Genomic DNA, 17,253 nt, shown 5'->3' with positions numbered 1-17,253 from the left:
CCAGCTGTGCAAATTGCATTTGTTGTTGTTGGAAAATAAAAAGCAAAAGATTGTCTACTGATTTTTTTTATTAATAAAAAAAAAAAATCTAGATTATTCCCATTTAACCAATGAAGCTTTTTAATAAGCCCATTTTCTGCACACACTGACTGATATTACAAACCTTTTTTTTTTTTGTCCTGAGTAATAATTTAAACTCTGACTAAAGTTTTGGAAGTTCCACCTGTGGCCTAAATTCAATCTCTCCTGGAAAGTCAAATACTAGGATTTCTTTACATGGTTGTGCTTGAAAGTTTACACACCCTCTCCCACTTTTACACTACACTGGAAAAATCAAAATCTATGTAAGTCGTTTTTTTCTTAAAATAAGTGCATTTGTTCTTGGATTGAGGAGGTAAAGGATACATTTTGCCAATGGAACAAGACAACTTACATTTAAAATAAAAAAACACAATTGCATTGTCTTATTTCAAGTGCATTTTATCTTATTTTCTTGTTTTAAGAGTAAAAATACTCATTCCATTGGCAAACTATCTCATTTACCTACTCAAATTAAGGGTAAATACACTTCATTTAAAACATTTTTACTTATTTCTAGATCATTTTTCCAGTGTACTAATTCACAAAACACACAACTGAAAAATAAGTTATAATAAATAAAAACAAATGTAATGTAAAATATAGATCTATATATATCCAAAATCATGTCATGATTTCCATTTTTGATCATTTTTATTTAGTACTTTTTTCAATTTCAACTTATTTCACTGGCAGCTGATTTCTTTTTTTGTTTGAGGCTACAGAGACTTTTCAGCACAACTATAATAATATCACCCTTAATTCACGCCTACATGCATTTAACCAAAAATAATCGGAGAAATCCAGGCCAAAAACAGCACAAATGATTGTAATAATGATTATAAGTGGGCTGTAATCTGCATGCAGGTTTAGTTTTCAGGGTTTTTCACAGCCTAAATGGAATTTCTTCTTCTCTAGATTAAAATTGTGAAAGTTTTTTAAATCATATTTTAGAGCTCTTAAACTATAAATACTTAAGTCTAGTTTTTCTTATAGGAGCCATTTGGTAGCATCGTTGGACTGCAGCAAGAAGGTTGCGGGTTCGACTCCCAGCCCAGGGTCTTTTTTTGCATGGAGTTTGCACGTTCTCCCTGAACATGCATTGGTTCTCTCCAGGTACTCCGGCTTCCTCCCACAGTCCAAAAACATGACTTTTAGGTTAATTGGCTTCTCTAAAACACACTGCCTCTTGCCCATTGACAGCTGGAGATAGGCACCGGCACCCCTCATGACCCCACTTGGAATTAAGCGTGTTTGAAAATGGATGGTTTGGTTGTGGTATTTGGTTTGGATGTGAATTGTCTCTCTGATCTTTATTTTGCTCTTACACTGGTGTCACTGTGGGAGGAATCTATAGAAGTGTCAAGGTAAGGGCAGTGTGGGAAGGTCATGTTTTTGTTTTTTTTTTACCACTCTGTTATATACTGGTTTGCTTCATTATATCTACATATTGATCAATATTAATAATAAAAATTGATCTCACAACTTTATTGATCTCACATTGGAGAAATTTATTTTCTGCCTTTAACCCATCCCCTTGGAGAGCAGTGGGCTGCCATGGTGGGGCGCCATCGGGGGTTAAGGGTGTTGCTCAGACAGCCAGCATTCAGTATGTGCATAATAAATGGGAGCGTTTCCCAAACTTATCTCCCAGTCTGGTCATTGCCTTTTGAGCTCATTAGGATCTGGATTTTCTGCACCAAGAAGCGACCAAAATTAAGCGCAATTTGATGGTTGCTACAGTACAAATTCAAATTCATTTGCATTGAGCGTGATCCGGACATCAGATTAATCCCCACCAGCATACTTTGTATAGAACTTTCAAAGAAAATTTTTTATATTAATATTTTCATTGAGAAAACACATTACATACAATGATATAATTGTATCAATTTCAATGTAATTTTACACTCTGTTTTTACACTTTTTTCCTTAACAGAAACACAAACAAACAAAAAAACAAACAAACAAAAAAACACAAAAATTGTCGGGGAAGCCTGAGTATCAACAACCAAACTGAATAAAAGCAAGATTTACAAAAATAATCACTCATAACAGGTTTGACATATTCTGTCCACTTTGACCATATCTTGTAGAAAGTGTCCCTCTGCAGTTTTTTTTTTTAAACATATTTTGACTGTAAAGAATAAAAATATTAGAATAAATAACTACTAGTGGAGAAAAAAATGTTTGAACAAGCCAGTACAAATTAAAGCAGCAGACTGACACAAAGTCTTTACTCAACTAAACCATAAGGAACAAAATTTATTGAATATATAGCTGGTTTTTCACACTTTAGTGCACATTATGGCCCCTTGGAGGGCAATAATTTTGCAGGTACAAATCATTTCTTTGTGCGTCCAATTTAACGCTGCATATTTGGAATCATTAAAAATCACACCCTTTGCAAACATTCAGTTAAGATCAGAAAAAGACAGTCTCTCTAATACCTATATCTCTTTCACTACGTTAATCCAGTCCTCAATTGTTGGAGGTTCCAGTTTAAACCATTTTCCTGTGAGGGGCTTTTTGCTCCCTGCCAGCAAAATGTGCAGCAGTTTCTGATCCTTATAGTTCAGTTTTTCGACCGGTATGTTACACAGAAATATGCATTCAAAGGTTAAAGGAAAATTAAAAGCAAAAATGTTCTGTAAATGTTCATGAGTTTGAGATCGATATTGCTGGATGGTTTGACAGCTCAGTAAAAATATGGAAGTGATTGGCACCATCACTGCAACACCTCCAGCAGGTGTCACCATTTCCCTCATATCTTTTTTGATCTGGAGTTATGAAAACTCTTAGGCTTTTCCAGCAAAATTCACCAAACCAGAACTGTCTAAGATTTTAGTCCCTATGTGTGGAAACTGACAGATTGGGGGAGTGTTGGCCTGGTGAGAGCAGTGCACTTGTGCTCTGAGAAGGTTGAAAATACCCGGTTCGATCCCCACAGCCTGGACCCTGGGTCCCTGAGCAAGACCCTTAACCCCACGCTGCTCCCAAGGCGCCGCACAATGGCAACCCACTGCTCCCCAAGGGGATGGGTTAAATGCAGAGGTAATTTTCTCCAATGTGAGATCAATAATGTTCAATTATTATCATTCATGCTCTAAGAACTATAAAGCAATGGGGATTTGTTAGAAACACACGCCACATTTTCTAGATTTCTATTTACAGGTAATGTGATCATTTGCACATTTGTTTCCCCAATCATTGTGCTTTAGATTAGCCCATTGCCTATATTGCTAATGAAACAGTTGTTTATTTGATAAAATGTGAAAAATGTCAAGTATTGTGAACCATTTTTAAAGTCGTAGGGAAATCATATTTAGATGTCAAATCATTCTGGCTTAAACATGTATATAAATGTACTCTTTATCAGATTATATTGTCCCGAAGGTTAAAAAAATATCTATTTAAAAAAAAATCCTGTCTTTAAAATCTGTTTTTTTTTTTTTTTATTATCTTATCTAAATTTGGCCAATCATATATCAACGGTCATCTGTCAATTAAATTTTTTCGGTCATACCATCTTGATTCATATGTCGCAGCTAATATACACAACGGTTGAAATCAGAATAATTTCCTTTCCCATTGAGTTGCGTCCCAGTGTTCACGGGGATGGACGTCTGTGTCTTCGGCAGGTGTAGAGCTAACAGAACTGGCAGCGTTGCGAGGCAAGGGCTCAAACATGTACGGCTGGAAGCCTTCTACACCAAACCAAGCTTCTGCCGCCCTGGCGTCCTCTTCCACAACATCTTCATCACCGCTTTCCTCCTCTGAATAAAAAGTTTATGACGGAGGAGACTCATCCACGACCTCCGACACAAAACTCTCCTCTTGCATGTTTCCTCTGTCCATAGCGTTCCTTGACAGCGTCGTTTCTAAGTCACCAATTTAGTGCTACTTGGTCCCAATGGAATTTCCCATTGGGAACCTACTAGCACTAAGTTGCTAACGGCTTAGCAAGATGCTTCCAAAAAAGCGGCCTTAACCAAACTGTTTGCGAACCTTCTGCCACAACAATCCGCCGCCTTGATAATCGACCAATCACATTCACTTTATTCACTTGTGTAAAGTTGTGCACCAGTCGGGAGAATTCAGAAATGCAAGCATTAGAGCAGCCGCTTCCCTTTAACTTTAAACCGTCGAAAGAGGAAAACCAAAGTAGCCGATGCAGCATGTTTAATTATGATATAAAAATCTGTTCTCAGGAAAATTATTTGTATCAACTCTAGGATTTTACAGTCCTATCCAGAAATGATCCTTTTTAAGTTGAGGGAAACCTGAAATAAAAGTAAAATGACAACAATAAACAATGAATTCAGATTTTTTTTTATTGCAAATTCAATCCTGGGCATTATAGCTCCTGCAGACTGGAGCGGTTCGGATCTGAGTGATTCTGAAAGCCGACATTTCCAAAGGCTCTGAGTGAGTATGTCAAAAAAAGGTTTAACTTCTACAATTCATCATAAAAACAGAATAGAAACGTTTCATTTTATCTTAAGGACAGAAGACGAAGCACTGAATGAGTCTGGAAGCTCATCAGACCTCCGTCCTTTCAGGGTACATCTTCTGGTAGATCTCCACCAATGAATCCAGATCGAACCCAACATTGTAGTTTACGTTTAGAAGCGCCAGGCTTTTAGATGCGGCACTGTCGGCCATATTCTCCGTGTACATCTGGAAACGCTTGAACGCCACGTCGGCGCCATCCTCCATAGCCAACGTGGGCAGGATGCCGATCAGCCTGAGGGCCGTAAAGACGTTGGGGAAGAACTTGACGTCGGCCAGCTGCAGCGTATCGTGGAGGCTGGAGGGAAACGTCTCGCCTTTGGCTTTTTTGCCCCATTTCACCCACCAGCATTTCAGCTCGGCGGAGAGGCTGCCTGCGTTTGGGATGTCGTCGTTGAACAGCTGGAGGTTCTCCTCGTCCGGCTGACCAGACTTGTTCGCCTCTATGATGTCTGGGATCAGAGACAGACACCCTAAAGCCCTGCGGTGGTTCTGACAGAAGAGGTCATTCATTTCGCCGACCACGTGATGGACCGCGGGAACGCACAGGCGCTCCTTGTAGTAAACGTCTGTTTGAACGGTTCCAGCTTCTTCCCGACATTTCCGTAAGAACGACCGTGGAACCTTGACGGGGATCTCCATGGCTGTGGCTAGGTTTACGGCATCGTCGTAGAAAAAGTCGCAATACACGTCAATGTTGTCCTGGACTTCCTTCAGGGACAGCAGCACGGCGTTCAGACTGGCCGCCGCGGCGTGGATGTCTGCCGCTTTCCCTTGGAGGTTTTTCCCAAACGCCTGGATGAGGGCCATGATGTTCTTCAGCACGATTAACGCTATGATGAACTCAAAATCAGTTATTGCTTTGGAGATTTCCAAGGCGCTGTGAGTGACCTGGTCATTCCACCTCATCTCTTCGTTGTCGTGGACGCTGTCCACACAGAGCAGCAGGGCTTCTATGACCTCCAGCGCCACCTCAAAGCCGTCATTCCTTTGGGTCCAGCGGGTCTGGCAGATCTTCTTCAGCTCCTCCGCTTTGTCCTCTCTGTCTGGGTAGAAGATGGAAATGGCGTGCTCAAATTCCACCTGCAGCAGAGGCGACTGAGAGAAGAACGCTTCGATCTTCTTAAAGGTGGACAGGACGAGCTGAACGCCAGAAACGCTCATGCTGTTGGCCAGTGACAGGTTTAAGGGGTGAGCAGACCGAAACGTGAGAACGGCCTTTGGGTATTTCTCAACCAACTTGGAAGCAAAAGCTTTGATTTTTCTAGAATGTGTGCCAGAGCAGGAGTGGGCTTGTGCTCTGCACTGGCTCATATCTAGACCCCACTGCTCGGTCATTTCCTCCAGCAGCTTCTCAGGAAGATCATCCGCGTTTCCTTCGAAGGGCAAGAACCCCACAAACCTCTCCTGGCGGTTTTTAGACTGATCCACGTAACGCAGAAACACCGGGAGGCACCATTCTCCAGAGATCTTCAGCGGCTCGTCTGTGATCAGCGAGAAAAAGCCGTTTTGTTTGACCTCCTCGATCACCTTAGAGCGGACATACTGCTCACAGACCGCAAACAGCGCATCCATCTTCTGTAAAAGGCTGTTCTGCTTCGCAGGATCTATCTTCTTCTTCAGGACTTCGTCTCCCCATCTCAGGCGGTATTCCAGCAACGCCTGGAAGTTGCACATCTTGGAGTCGTCATTGTTCCCATTCGAGGGCGCAGAGGGAGGAATGCTTTGCTCTCCGAGCAGAACAAGGACCTCGAATAAAGTTTTGAGGTACGTTTTCTCGTCATCTTCCTCCGGCACAGCAGGGGCGGTCTCGGTAACCGGCTCTGCTGGGGCTTTTTTAAATCCTGACAAAGAAATCAGGTTAGATGGAGGAAATATAAAAAAAAAGAAGAAATAGAAAAAAAAAACGTTTAACTTCTACTTACTTTTTCTTCCCCTTCTTTCCGTTTCATCATCGTTCGTCTGCAGAAATAATCAAATTAAAAGTTGGATGAGTTGAAAGCCGGATAGGTCCACATTATTTCCAGTTACATTAAATAATGACAAAGCATTCTACACTGGAAAATAGACATATTTTCTTTTTCATCAATTTTCTTAAAATAAGTGAATTTCTTCTTGAAATGATTTAAATGAGACACTTTGCCAATAGAACAAGACAATTTACATTCAAATAACAATACATATAGCATTATTTCATTAGTAAAAGAGATTGATATGGTGTTTTAAATGGCAATATATCAGCATATGAAGATATTTTAATGTATCAATATTTTTTCCCTCGTCTTTAGAAGTTTTTAAGTCTGTAAAAAAGAAGTTTTTGAGGAAGAAGAAGAAGTAGTATTTTTTTTTTTTTTAGACTTTAGAAACTCAGAAGCTGATCAAATATTGGGTTAAATATCGGTGGGGTGGCCGATGTCCGAAATTCAGTTTTAAGGCCGATACAGGCCGATACCCAGTGTTGGGAAAGTTCTCTTTCTACGTGAACTAGTTCAAAGTTCAGTTCACACATTTTAAAATGAACTAGTTCAGTTCATAGTTCACAATTCCAAAAAATGAACTAGTTCATAGTTCTTTTTTTTTTTTTTTCATATATTGCTCAATTACACCATAGCCTACTGTAGAACCAGACAGCAATTATTTTATCAGTTGTAACACTGAAACTGTGCGTCAGATTTCATCTTCATATCCAGTTTTGAATCCTTATCCAACCAGGGTTTACATTAGCATTGAGGGGACAGCATTTCCCCATTGTTGCTTTAATGCTTTGTTGCTGTCCATTCACTTCACACTAGTAGCAGCTGCAGCTTTCACCCCTACAGTATATTCTCAAAAACATCAGGAAAAATGTGCTGCTTGAATGGTCTTTTTTATGAGTAATTATTAAAAGAAAAATAGGAAAGTAGTTTTTAAGGTGCAAATGTTTTTTTTTATTATTTTAATAATTTTTTTCATTTGAAATTCCATTTCAATACATACTAAAAAGGAATCCTGGAAAATGATACCAGGCAGGTTTAACAAACAAGTTACATGGATAGTAAAACCCTCAAGAACAGGGGTCTTCTATGTTTTCCAGACCAAGGACCCCCAAACTGATGGCGAGATGGAGCGGGGACCCCCTAACTATATATATTGTATGAAATTGTGTCCTATAGTCACTCTATTACAGGTGGAGTAATGTAAAGAAATGAATTTCTCCCTGGGATTATTAAAGTTTTTCTGATTCTGATTCCTGGTTGATGGGACAGGTGTTGTGAAGGAAACGGTGCCCAGCTTGAAAGAGCTCCTGTGTGTCTCTGAATGTGAGCATTGATGACTGAAAGACATCTTCTGCCTCCATTTATCTGTTTACTACAGTGTGTTGATTTCATGTTAATGATTATTTAAAGACATTTCAATTAGTGGGGGGAAAAATTGCAGGGGGGGAATATAAAAATATCAACTAACCATGCAGACCCTCATGCAGTACCTCCGTAGACCCCCTAGGGGTCGCGGATCCCCTGTTGAAGACCGCTCAAGAAGATTTTACTAACACAAACTGAGGGACCAGGCTGAGGTAGGAATTTAAGGTTACTGAAGTGCGGATTTTTTTACTGAAAGCCGGCGGGCAAACTTGTTGCCATCATCCTCACCGACCACCTGGTCATAAAACTGTTTTAAGTGATCATACTGCTGCTTTGTCGCCTCCACGGTAGCCTCCATGCTGCTGCAGCTTCAACACTGCATTTTGTTTTGATGACGCACGCGGCTGTAGGCTACGACGCTGGTAGCTGCTGTTGCCAGATTGGGTGTTTTTCCCGCTACATATTAAGGCCTGTTTACGGTGTGATTTAGCCGGGGTTTCGCCTGGAGGACTCTATAGAAATCTGGCAACCTATTAAACGGAGCTGAACTGAGAGAGCGTGCCGTTCACAGACACCAGAATGAACGAGTTCACAATAACGTTCATCAGGCAGTAATGCAGTACGTTCAGTTCACGTTCGCCCAAAATATGAACGAGTTCATGAACTTTCGTTCAATGAACGCGTTCAGGCACAACACTGCCGATACCGATAGGGGGCCGATTATATCGTGCATCCCTAGTATTTTTGTCCAACTTCAATTTACGAAATGCATTTTTCCCCGAATTTAATTTGCAGATATGCTTTATAATTTGCATCTATAATGGAATCACATCCACTCCATAGATCTGCTGGAATTACCCAACAAATCTGCTATTTTCCCTCTTTTAAATTAATCTTCTTCCTCCCTGCACCACTTTAAAAAGGCAATAAGAAACCACACTATTTATTACTTCTTAAACTACATATTTCGGCTACATATAAAAAGAGCTTTACACAGAACCTTATCTGGGCTGAACACTTAATAATGACCTGAACTGTTAAAGGCACACCATGCAACATTTTTCAGTTAATTAATGTGTTCCATAATGTTATGGATGATTAAATGAGTCATTTCAGGTTGAACAAAGGTATTCTCTGGTGGTCTGTGGGGGAAATACTGCACTTGCAATTGCAGGAGCACCGACCCGCACCCACAGGCTCAGAAGTCTCGCGAGAGTCGGTCTTGCTTTACTGCGAGAACTGCTACACGCCCCCAGTTAAAAGCATGCTGGTTGCTAGCACAGTGGCGATCTTTGTGCAGTGCTGCTTTCACATCGGACGCAGCAAAAGCAGCAAAATCGCGTCTGCTGCTTCATTTTTGCTGCTGTACCAGTTAGTTCTGACGCGCGGCTGAAGCAGCTTTGCTGCTCTGGCTGCGCGGTGCAAAAGTGTGTCTGAGGCGCGTTGGGCGGAGCTTCACTATCCTTTCTCTGCCTTGCAGCTATATTTGCTGTGATCAGTGGGAATAAAGTAGTTTTAATATGTTTTTAAGTGAGAAAATACACCTGAAAACGTAATCAGTGCAGTCAGTTCATTCAGATTATTATCCTGCCTTACAATATTTTTTCTGTCGGAGCCGCTCAGACCCCCACATACCAGCGGTGCGCCGACAGAAGGAATCCCTTCATCATCTGGCCTGGTCGCCTCCTCGCGGTTCACCGCGGCAGCTGGTAGGTGTTTTTCATCTAAATAATCCAAACTGCAGGCAGCAGTATAATAAAAGCCAACAGATTTCTGCATTTTAAGTTAATTTAGGCGTCAATAAACTGTTTAAGAGGAGTGATTATAGTGCTCTGATCATCAGTGCTGTGTCTCTCTCCCTGCCAGCTCCCAGATCAGCTTCTCTGATTGGTTGACGCGGCGCGTCGAGCAGCAAAAATTCAATTTTTCCATCTCGAGCAGCAGCGCGTTTGCGGCGCGTCAGATGCTTAGTCATGTCATTCGTTGCGTTCGCCTGTCTGCTAACCTCAAAACAACCGCGCCTGGCTTGACGGAGAAACCAGGAGAACAGCTGTGCATATTTACGACAGTGCACTTTTACTTTCGTCCTCTGGGGGGAGCCTCGCTGGAAAATCAACACCGGTTGCATTGTGTACCTTTAAACATTGACCTTTTGAAAAGTTGTAGATCTAAAGTTTCATTTAGATCTATTTCATCATAGTCGGCTTAAACCAAATCAAACATTATTTCCCAACGATAAAACTGTGGCTAGTAACTTTAGAAACCCAACACAGTGCCCGGTGATACTGCCCTGCTGGGTGCAAACGATCTGGGTGGAAAATGATCTAGAAATAATTAAAAGATTCTTAATTTAAGTGTATTTATCCTTAATTTGAGTAGGTAAATGAGTTTGCCAATGGAATGAGTATTTTTAACTCTTCAAATAAGATAATCCGATAATATGCACTTGAAATAAGACAATTCAATTGTGTTTCCTTACTTTAAATCTAAATTGCCTTGTTCCATTGGCACAATGTCTCTTTTATCTCCTCAATCCAAGAACAAATGCACATATTTAAAAAAAAAATGATTATCTAGATTTAGATTTTTTCCAGTGTGGCTTTCTGATTCATGGCGCCCTCTTGGCTTATTATATATTGTCTCCTTGAACCCCAGTCGGCCTCAGCAGATGGCCGCTCACACTGAGCCTGGTTCTGCTGGAGGTTTCTTCCTGTTAATAGGGAGTTTTTCCTCTCCACTGTCGCTACAAGCGTGCTCAGTGTGAGGGATTGCATTCGAATCAATGAGTCGATGCAATCAACTGGTTTTCCTTAGATAGAAAACTTTGAATCAATCTGACTGGATGATCTGGTGAACTGGAAAGTGCCTTGAGATGACATGTGTTGTGAATTTGGCGCTATAGAAATAAACTGAATTGATTGAATATCTGCGTTAACTGCGACACATGCAGACGACCTGGTTTCTGAGCATAAACCAGCCTTAATGCTAGTGGAGATGTTCCGAATGGTTAAAGTAGAATGAAAGGACCTGCACTCTGTCACATCTAGGTCTTTATTATTAAAACAATGTTTTAAATAAATCACTATGGATTCATTAAATTCTGTCTTTACTTCTCTGCACCATCAGATATTTCCTTTTATACCAATCCTTTCTGAAAATGGTTAAAGAGGGAGATCAACAGGCACAGAGTTAAAGGATGTTTCCCTGAAATCTAGTCCAGTCACATAAAGTCTGGTTAGAAGGAGTCTGATAATCTTCAGGAGGCGGGACACTGATCACATTAAACAGGATGCGGCCTGCTTACCGCCGCTTTGCCAGTCTGAGGCTGGGCTGGAACGTCAAAAACCGATGGGATGGCATCAGGTTTCAACACAGAACCAGGAGCGTCCTGAAACAAAGGCAGACAGATGGCATTCTGAGCTTTTCTTTGGGACTTTAACATCATACAGATTAACAAAGCTCTACATGATTCAGCCATCTTTGAATTACGTCAAAGATCCATTATCCTACAGGCAGGTGTGGACAAAAAGTTAAAAAACAGAAGGTTAGACATTTAATCACTAAATGATCAAATAAAGTAAAAAGATTCTAAATAAAACAACTAATTACACTGACAACACTGAACGACTAATATGGAGAGAAAGTTAATGTTGTAGAGGATGAGGAACAGTGCGATATGTTTAAAGGGACAGAAAGAGACTGAACAAACTGAGGGAGAAAGGCCGCTGTTCTGTCAGATGAGCATACCTCATCAGACCAGCATACCCATAGTCAAACCTATGCGCAAGACGTCAGATTTGCATTTATTCCTTTAGTTTTGTACTTTAAACTACCTCAATGGACACGAATCCCTTTAGACATAAAAAAATAAAATAAAAAAGATAACAATTTAGGGTCAGATCGCCATATGCTTCAAAAAACACCAAAAAGTAAATCATTACATTGTTTTTTTGCACATGACTAAAGTTTATAGTTTATTTTCCGTGCAAAACTAAAGGGAAAAACTAAATCAGAGGTCACAGATTATCAGACCGCGGTATGGATCTGGACCCAACCTGATTTAAAACATTTATAAATTACCGCATCTTGTCCGACAGCAGTGTCTAACTTCTCCTGTTAATACGGTAAAGCCCCCTTGAGCGTCCGGGACCAGGCTGCATGTGATCCCAATGAGCCAATGAGCTGCTGTCAGTCTGGGTTGCTGCTGCTTGCTACTTTTAGACACAGCAGGCAAACCTGTGGCAAGCCGGGCGATGGGAAAGAAGGAGAAGATGATGAGAAAAAGAGAGCAGAGAAAGTGTGGACTGCTGGAAGAACTGTGGTGAACTGGTGAAAGAAAAGTGAAATGGCGTGCTCAAAGATGACCCTGCACATTTAGAGGATGTTTGGCTCAACCTGCTGCTGTGAAGCAGGATTCTCCACCATGAACAGAATCAAAAATAAATACACTATATTGCCAAAAGTATTTGCTCACCTGCCTTGACTCACATATGAGCTTAAGTGACATCCCGTTCCTAATCCATAGGGTTCAATATGACGTCGGTCCACCCTTTGCAGCTAGAACAGCTTCAACTCTTCTGGGAAGGCTGTCCACAAGGTTTAGGAGTGTGTTTATGGGAATTTTTGACCATTCTTCCAGAAGCGCATTTGTGAGGTCGCACACTGATGTTGGACGAGAAGGCCTGGCTCTCAGTCTCCGCTCTAATTCATCCCAAAGGTGTTCTATCGGGTTGAGGTCAGGACTCTGTGCAGGCCAGTCAAGTTCATCCACACCAGACTCTGTCATCCATGTCTTTATGGACCTTGCTTTGTGCACTGGTGCACAGTCATGTTGGAAGAGGAAGGGGCCAGCTCCAAACTGTTCCCACAAAGTTGGGAGCATGGAATTGTCCAAAATGTCTTGGTATGCTGAAGCATTCAGAGTTCCTTTCACTGGAACTAAGGGGCCAAGCCCAGCTCCTGAAAAACAACCTCACACCATAATCCCCCCTCCACCAAACTTTACACTTGGCACAATGCAGTCAGACAAGTACCGTTCTCCTGGCAACCGCCAAACCCAGACCCGTCCATCAGATTGCCAGATGGAGAAGCGCGATTCGTCACTCCAGAGAACGCGTCTCCACTGCTCTAGAGTCCAGTGGCGGCGTGCTTTACACCACCGCATCCGACGCTTTGCATTGCACTTGGTGATGTATGGCTTGGATGCAGCTGCTCGACCATGGAAACCCATTCCATGAAGCTCTCTGCGCACTGTTCTTGAGCTAATCTGAAGGCCACATGAAGTTTGGAGGTCTGTAGTGATTGACTCTGCAGAAAGTTGGCGACCTCTTCGCACTATGCGCGTCAGCATCCGCTGACCCCGCTCCGTCAGTTTACGTGGCCTACCTCTTCGTGGCTGAGTTGCTGTCGTTCCCAAACACTTCCATTTTCTTATAATACAGCTGACAGTTGACTGTGGAATATTTAGGAGCGAGGAAATTTCACGACTGGATTTGTTGCACAGGTGGCATCCTATCACAGTTCCACGCTGGAATTCACTGAGCTCCTGAGAGCGACCCATTCTTTCACAAATGTTTGTAAAAACAGTCTGCATGCCTAGGTGCTTGAATTTATACACCTGTGGCCATGGAAGTGATTGGAACACCTGATTCCAATAATTTGGATGGGTGAGCAAATACTTTTGGCAATATAGTGTATGAATCCAGGTTCAAAATGAGCTTCTTCATATGTGCTTTAGAATGGCTTAGTCTCCATTAAACCCAGGTTTAAAGCCTTGCAGGGCAGCATAAAGCCCACTGCGAACATTAAGACAGAAAAAATAGAAAAAGAAAACAAAGACTAATGCTCACTTGAGGTGTTTTACAAAATATGTGAATCAGGTAATTGTCTGCATGCCACACTGAAAGATTTTTGTTCTCTACTTCAAAAAACACTTTAGATTTTAAAATGGAAATTTGTTTTTTTTTTTATCTTTTTTTGTTCAAAAATTCAATGTATAACATGGATGCATAAACACCAAATTTTATTGCAGTGTTAAAGTCTGTTTAACGTAACAGATTATAATCAAAAATGTTTTTGAACCTTTACTGGTTGATGATTTTCTTTATTCAGACCCCGCTGATTTTAATTGGTTACCCTGCACTAAAGGGAAAAACAGGTATTGACTATGGGTATGCTCATCTGACAGAACACCGTCTCTGTCCTAGGCTGCACCGCGGACAGGAAGTGGCTGAGAGGAGGGTGGTGTCCAAGCTTCCATCCATCCTGGATAACAGCTTCCACCCTCTGCACCAGACTGTAGAGGAGCTGATCAGCTCCTTTAGTTAAAGACTTTTACACCCTGTTTATAAAAAGGAGCGCCACAGCAGGTCATTCATCCCTGCTGCAACCAGACTCTACAATGCGACACTAAAACAGCAATAACGTGCAATGTATAATGTGCAATTCACAATTTTATACCCTATGCAATAACCTGCTTCTCTATATTTGACACGCAGTGTAATAACTGTATATAAATATAAATATCCATCCATATAAATACCCGTGTAAACACCCTGTGCAATACCTGTTTCTCTATATTAAAGTCAATTAATCAATAACAAAACGGTGGACAGAATCACTGAGGATCAAACCAGCATGTTCATCATCCAGACTCACAGTATTAAAGGCAGATGCTTCAAAGTGTTTCCCACAAAGTCTGTAGTATCTGAAGAGCTGCTGGGCTGGTTTGTCCTTCAGGTCGGTCCTCTGGCACTGTTCCACCCACTTCTGGGATCTGTGAAGGAAAACATCTTTACAATCACCTTCCTATAGGGATGCTTTACAAAACACAACAAGTAACTTCCTCATTTTACAGTTTAAACTGCATAAACAACAAATCATTATAAGTTTATGACAGAAATCTGTAGCAACCTTCAGATGTACCTGGAGCTGACAGGACCCTGGGTCATCATGATGGTCTAACAGGTTAGTGTTCAGCTCATATGTATTAATGATGTAATGAAGGTGCAGCAAACACTGCATCTACAGGAAGCTACACGTTTGCTTCACCATTACTTACCTGTTTGGATCTCGTGGAAACCGGAAGAGCGCCTGAAAGTCGGAGGTGCCGCTGGGGCAGCCCTGCACCACGCAACCATGCTGCATCACGACTCTGAGGGAATAAAAATGCGTTTTTCTGAGCAGCGCTTCGGAAGAAAGGAACAGATGCTAACGTTAGCTGCTAAGCTAGGCGGCCCACTGATCTCTTTATTCAATGGATTGCTGATTGGCTGCTGGTAGTAGACGGTGCTGTGAAGCCACCGGCCGCCATATTGGTACTCCCTAGTCAGACCGGTCTGAATGTGAACTATGTGCGCTACAGCATCTCATTTTCAGGGGGGCTTAAGACTTTTAAAATAAAGATAACTTTGTCACACACTTTCTATTTCATAGCATCAGTAGATTACTGTAATTTAATGGGGGAAAAAATAGGCACATCACATTTTATGTTAAGTATGAAGTCTATAAATCATGTAATATAACATATTTTAACAATCTATCACAATAACATTAGTTTGTTAATGCAGCATAAGAATGTTGTACTTAGATATTAACAGTATTACACACACACACACTATCTAATGATGCGAGAAAAGTGATACATTCTGTGCATGTAATATACAAATGTTTATTCCATTGTTATGGCAATTATATATTACATATAATTGGAAGATACATATATATATATATATATATATATATATATATATATATATATATATATATATATATGATACACACTCGTTGGCATGTTTATGGCGCGACTCCGTAAGAGAGTACAAAGATGGCGGCAAGTGGCTTCAGTTTTTTCGGTCTATCGGATATCCAATACAAATCAGTGGGTGGAGCTAGAACTGCACTTCCGATTTTCAGCTTCGAAATAAGAGCCCCTGAAAAACGCATTTTTTGAATCCAATGTAGTTCAATGTAGTTGCTTTTAGAAATACAGTATTCTAGTTGAATTCAATAAATTTTGAGCAAATATATTTCTAGTAAATTAGGGATGTAATAATTTTAAGTTTTTGCGCCTAGAAAGCTAACTTAATGTATGCTAATGCTAGATGTTGAAACATTCTTTGTCTTAACTACAATGTGCAGGACAAACTTTTTTTTAGTATAAAACTGGCTTTTGGGATGTTATAATTATGCAAAATTTAGTTGCTGTGTTAATTTTGGATGTTTAATAACTGCATTAAAAAATTTCAAAATGTCTTGGTTTCATTTTAATTTACGATGTCTGTTGATGTATATTCTTCATGAGCCACAAGTTGCAGTTTAGTTAAGTTTCGTAAAGAATAATAATTCCTACGAAATAATAACACTCATTAAGTAGAAATGAGGAATATGTCAAACTCAATGGATTTTTTTGCAAATGGGGTCGGTTGCAATGTTTAATTTCTTTTGTTTTTTTCATTAATATTGTGAAAATCTGTCCCAGGTAATCATATTGAAATGGTATAATTAATTATATGCTCATTGCTGACTGTGACTCAAATTTTCACACGTCAGGAGTTTCCTGTTAGTTGATTCTTAGATGAACAGTTTATGCATTTTATAAATTGGGAAATTCCTTTTAAAGTATGAGAATCAAATGTCAGTCTGCATGTCTTAATCTATGTCTTTATCAAGTATTAAGTTAAATCAAGGTTTAAATGATAATTCTAAATGACTGACATGCACATATAATCTTAATTTCAGAGCCCTTTCTTACTATTCTTTTTCTCACCTAGCTTTCTTTTTTTTTTTTTTCTTTTTTTAAGTTTTTACAGTACTAGTGGCTTGTTTTTTTTCACAGTAGGCTGACAGGAAAGGGGAGTATGAGAGACAGGGAGAGGCATGCAGCAAAGGACCAAAAGCTGGATTTGAACCCAGCTAACCACTGCACAACCTGCACGCCCAAGCTTTCTTTAAAATAGTTTTTTTTTATCCTTCACTTGCTCGCTTTCATTCAACTCAAAAATACTGTATAAATCCCAAAGGGCTGGTTAGCTCAAGTGGTAAGTCATCCATCCTGCAAACAGAATTGGCGGCCTAGTGGTCAGGTGTCTTCAACGTTTTTCCAGGCCAAGGACCCCCAAACTGATAGTGAGATGGAGTGGCGACCCCCTAATTATATATATTGTATGAAACTGTGATATGTCAAACTGTTCCTATAATCACTCTATTACTTTTAGAGTCATGTAATGAAAGTAATTTCTCACTGGGATTATTAAGTATTTCTGATTCCTGGTTGATGGGACAGGTGTTGTGAGTGAAACGGTGCCCAGCTTGAAAGAGCTCC

General features: G+C 40.5%; 1 protein-coding gene across 1 annotated transcript; it reads right to left on the bottom strand.

Moving 5' to 3' along the window:
• Window positions 1-4,394: 4,394 nt before the first annotated feature.
• Window positions 4,395-15,200, bottom strand: LOC119775627 (52 kDa repressor of the inhibitor of the protein kinase-like). Its single transcript, XM_038273679.1, has 5 exons — window positions 14,992-15,200; window positions 14,589-14,706; window positions 11,236-11,319; window positions 6,516-6,552; window positions 4,395-6,434 (listed from the first exon to the last, which is right to left on the bottom strand). Exons 1-5 carry the CDS (start codon window positions 15,075-15,077, stop codon window positions 4,621-4,623), a joined length of 2,139 nt encoding a protein of 712 aa, XP_038129607.1. The 5' UTR covers window positions 15,078-15,200; the 3' UTR covers window positions 4,395-4,620.
• Window positions 15,201-17,253: the final 2,053 nt, after the last annotated feature.

The sequence above is a fragment of the Cyprinodon tularosa genome, unplaced genomic scaffold, assembly GCF_016077235.1.
Source record: "Cyprinodon tularosa strain WSP-4 unplaced genomic scaffold, ASM1607723v1 ctg883, whole genome shotgun sequence".
Taxonomy (NCBI): Eukaryota; Metazoa; Chordata; class Actinopteri; order Cyprinodontiformes; family Cyprinodontidae; genus Cyprinodon; species Cyprinodon tularosa.
Note: the sequence above shows the minus strand (reverse complement) of the source record. Positions and strands in the feature narration are given on the sequence as shown.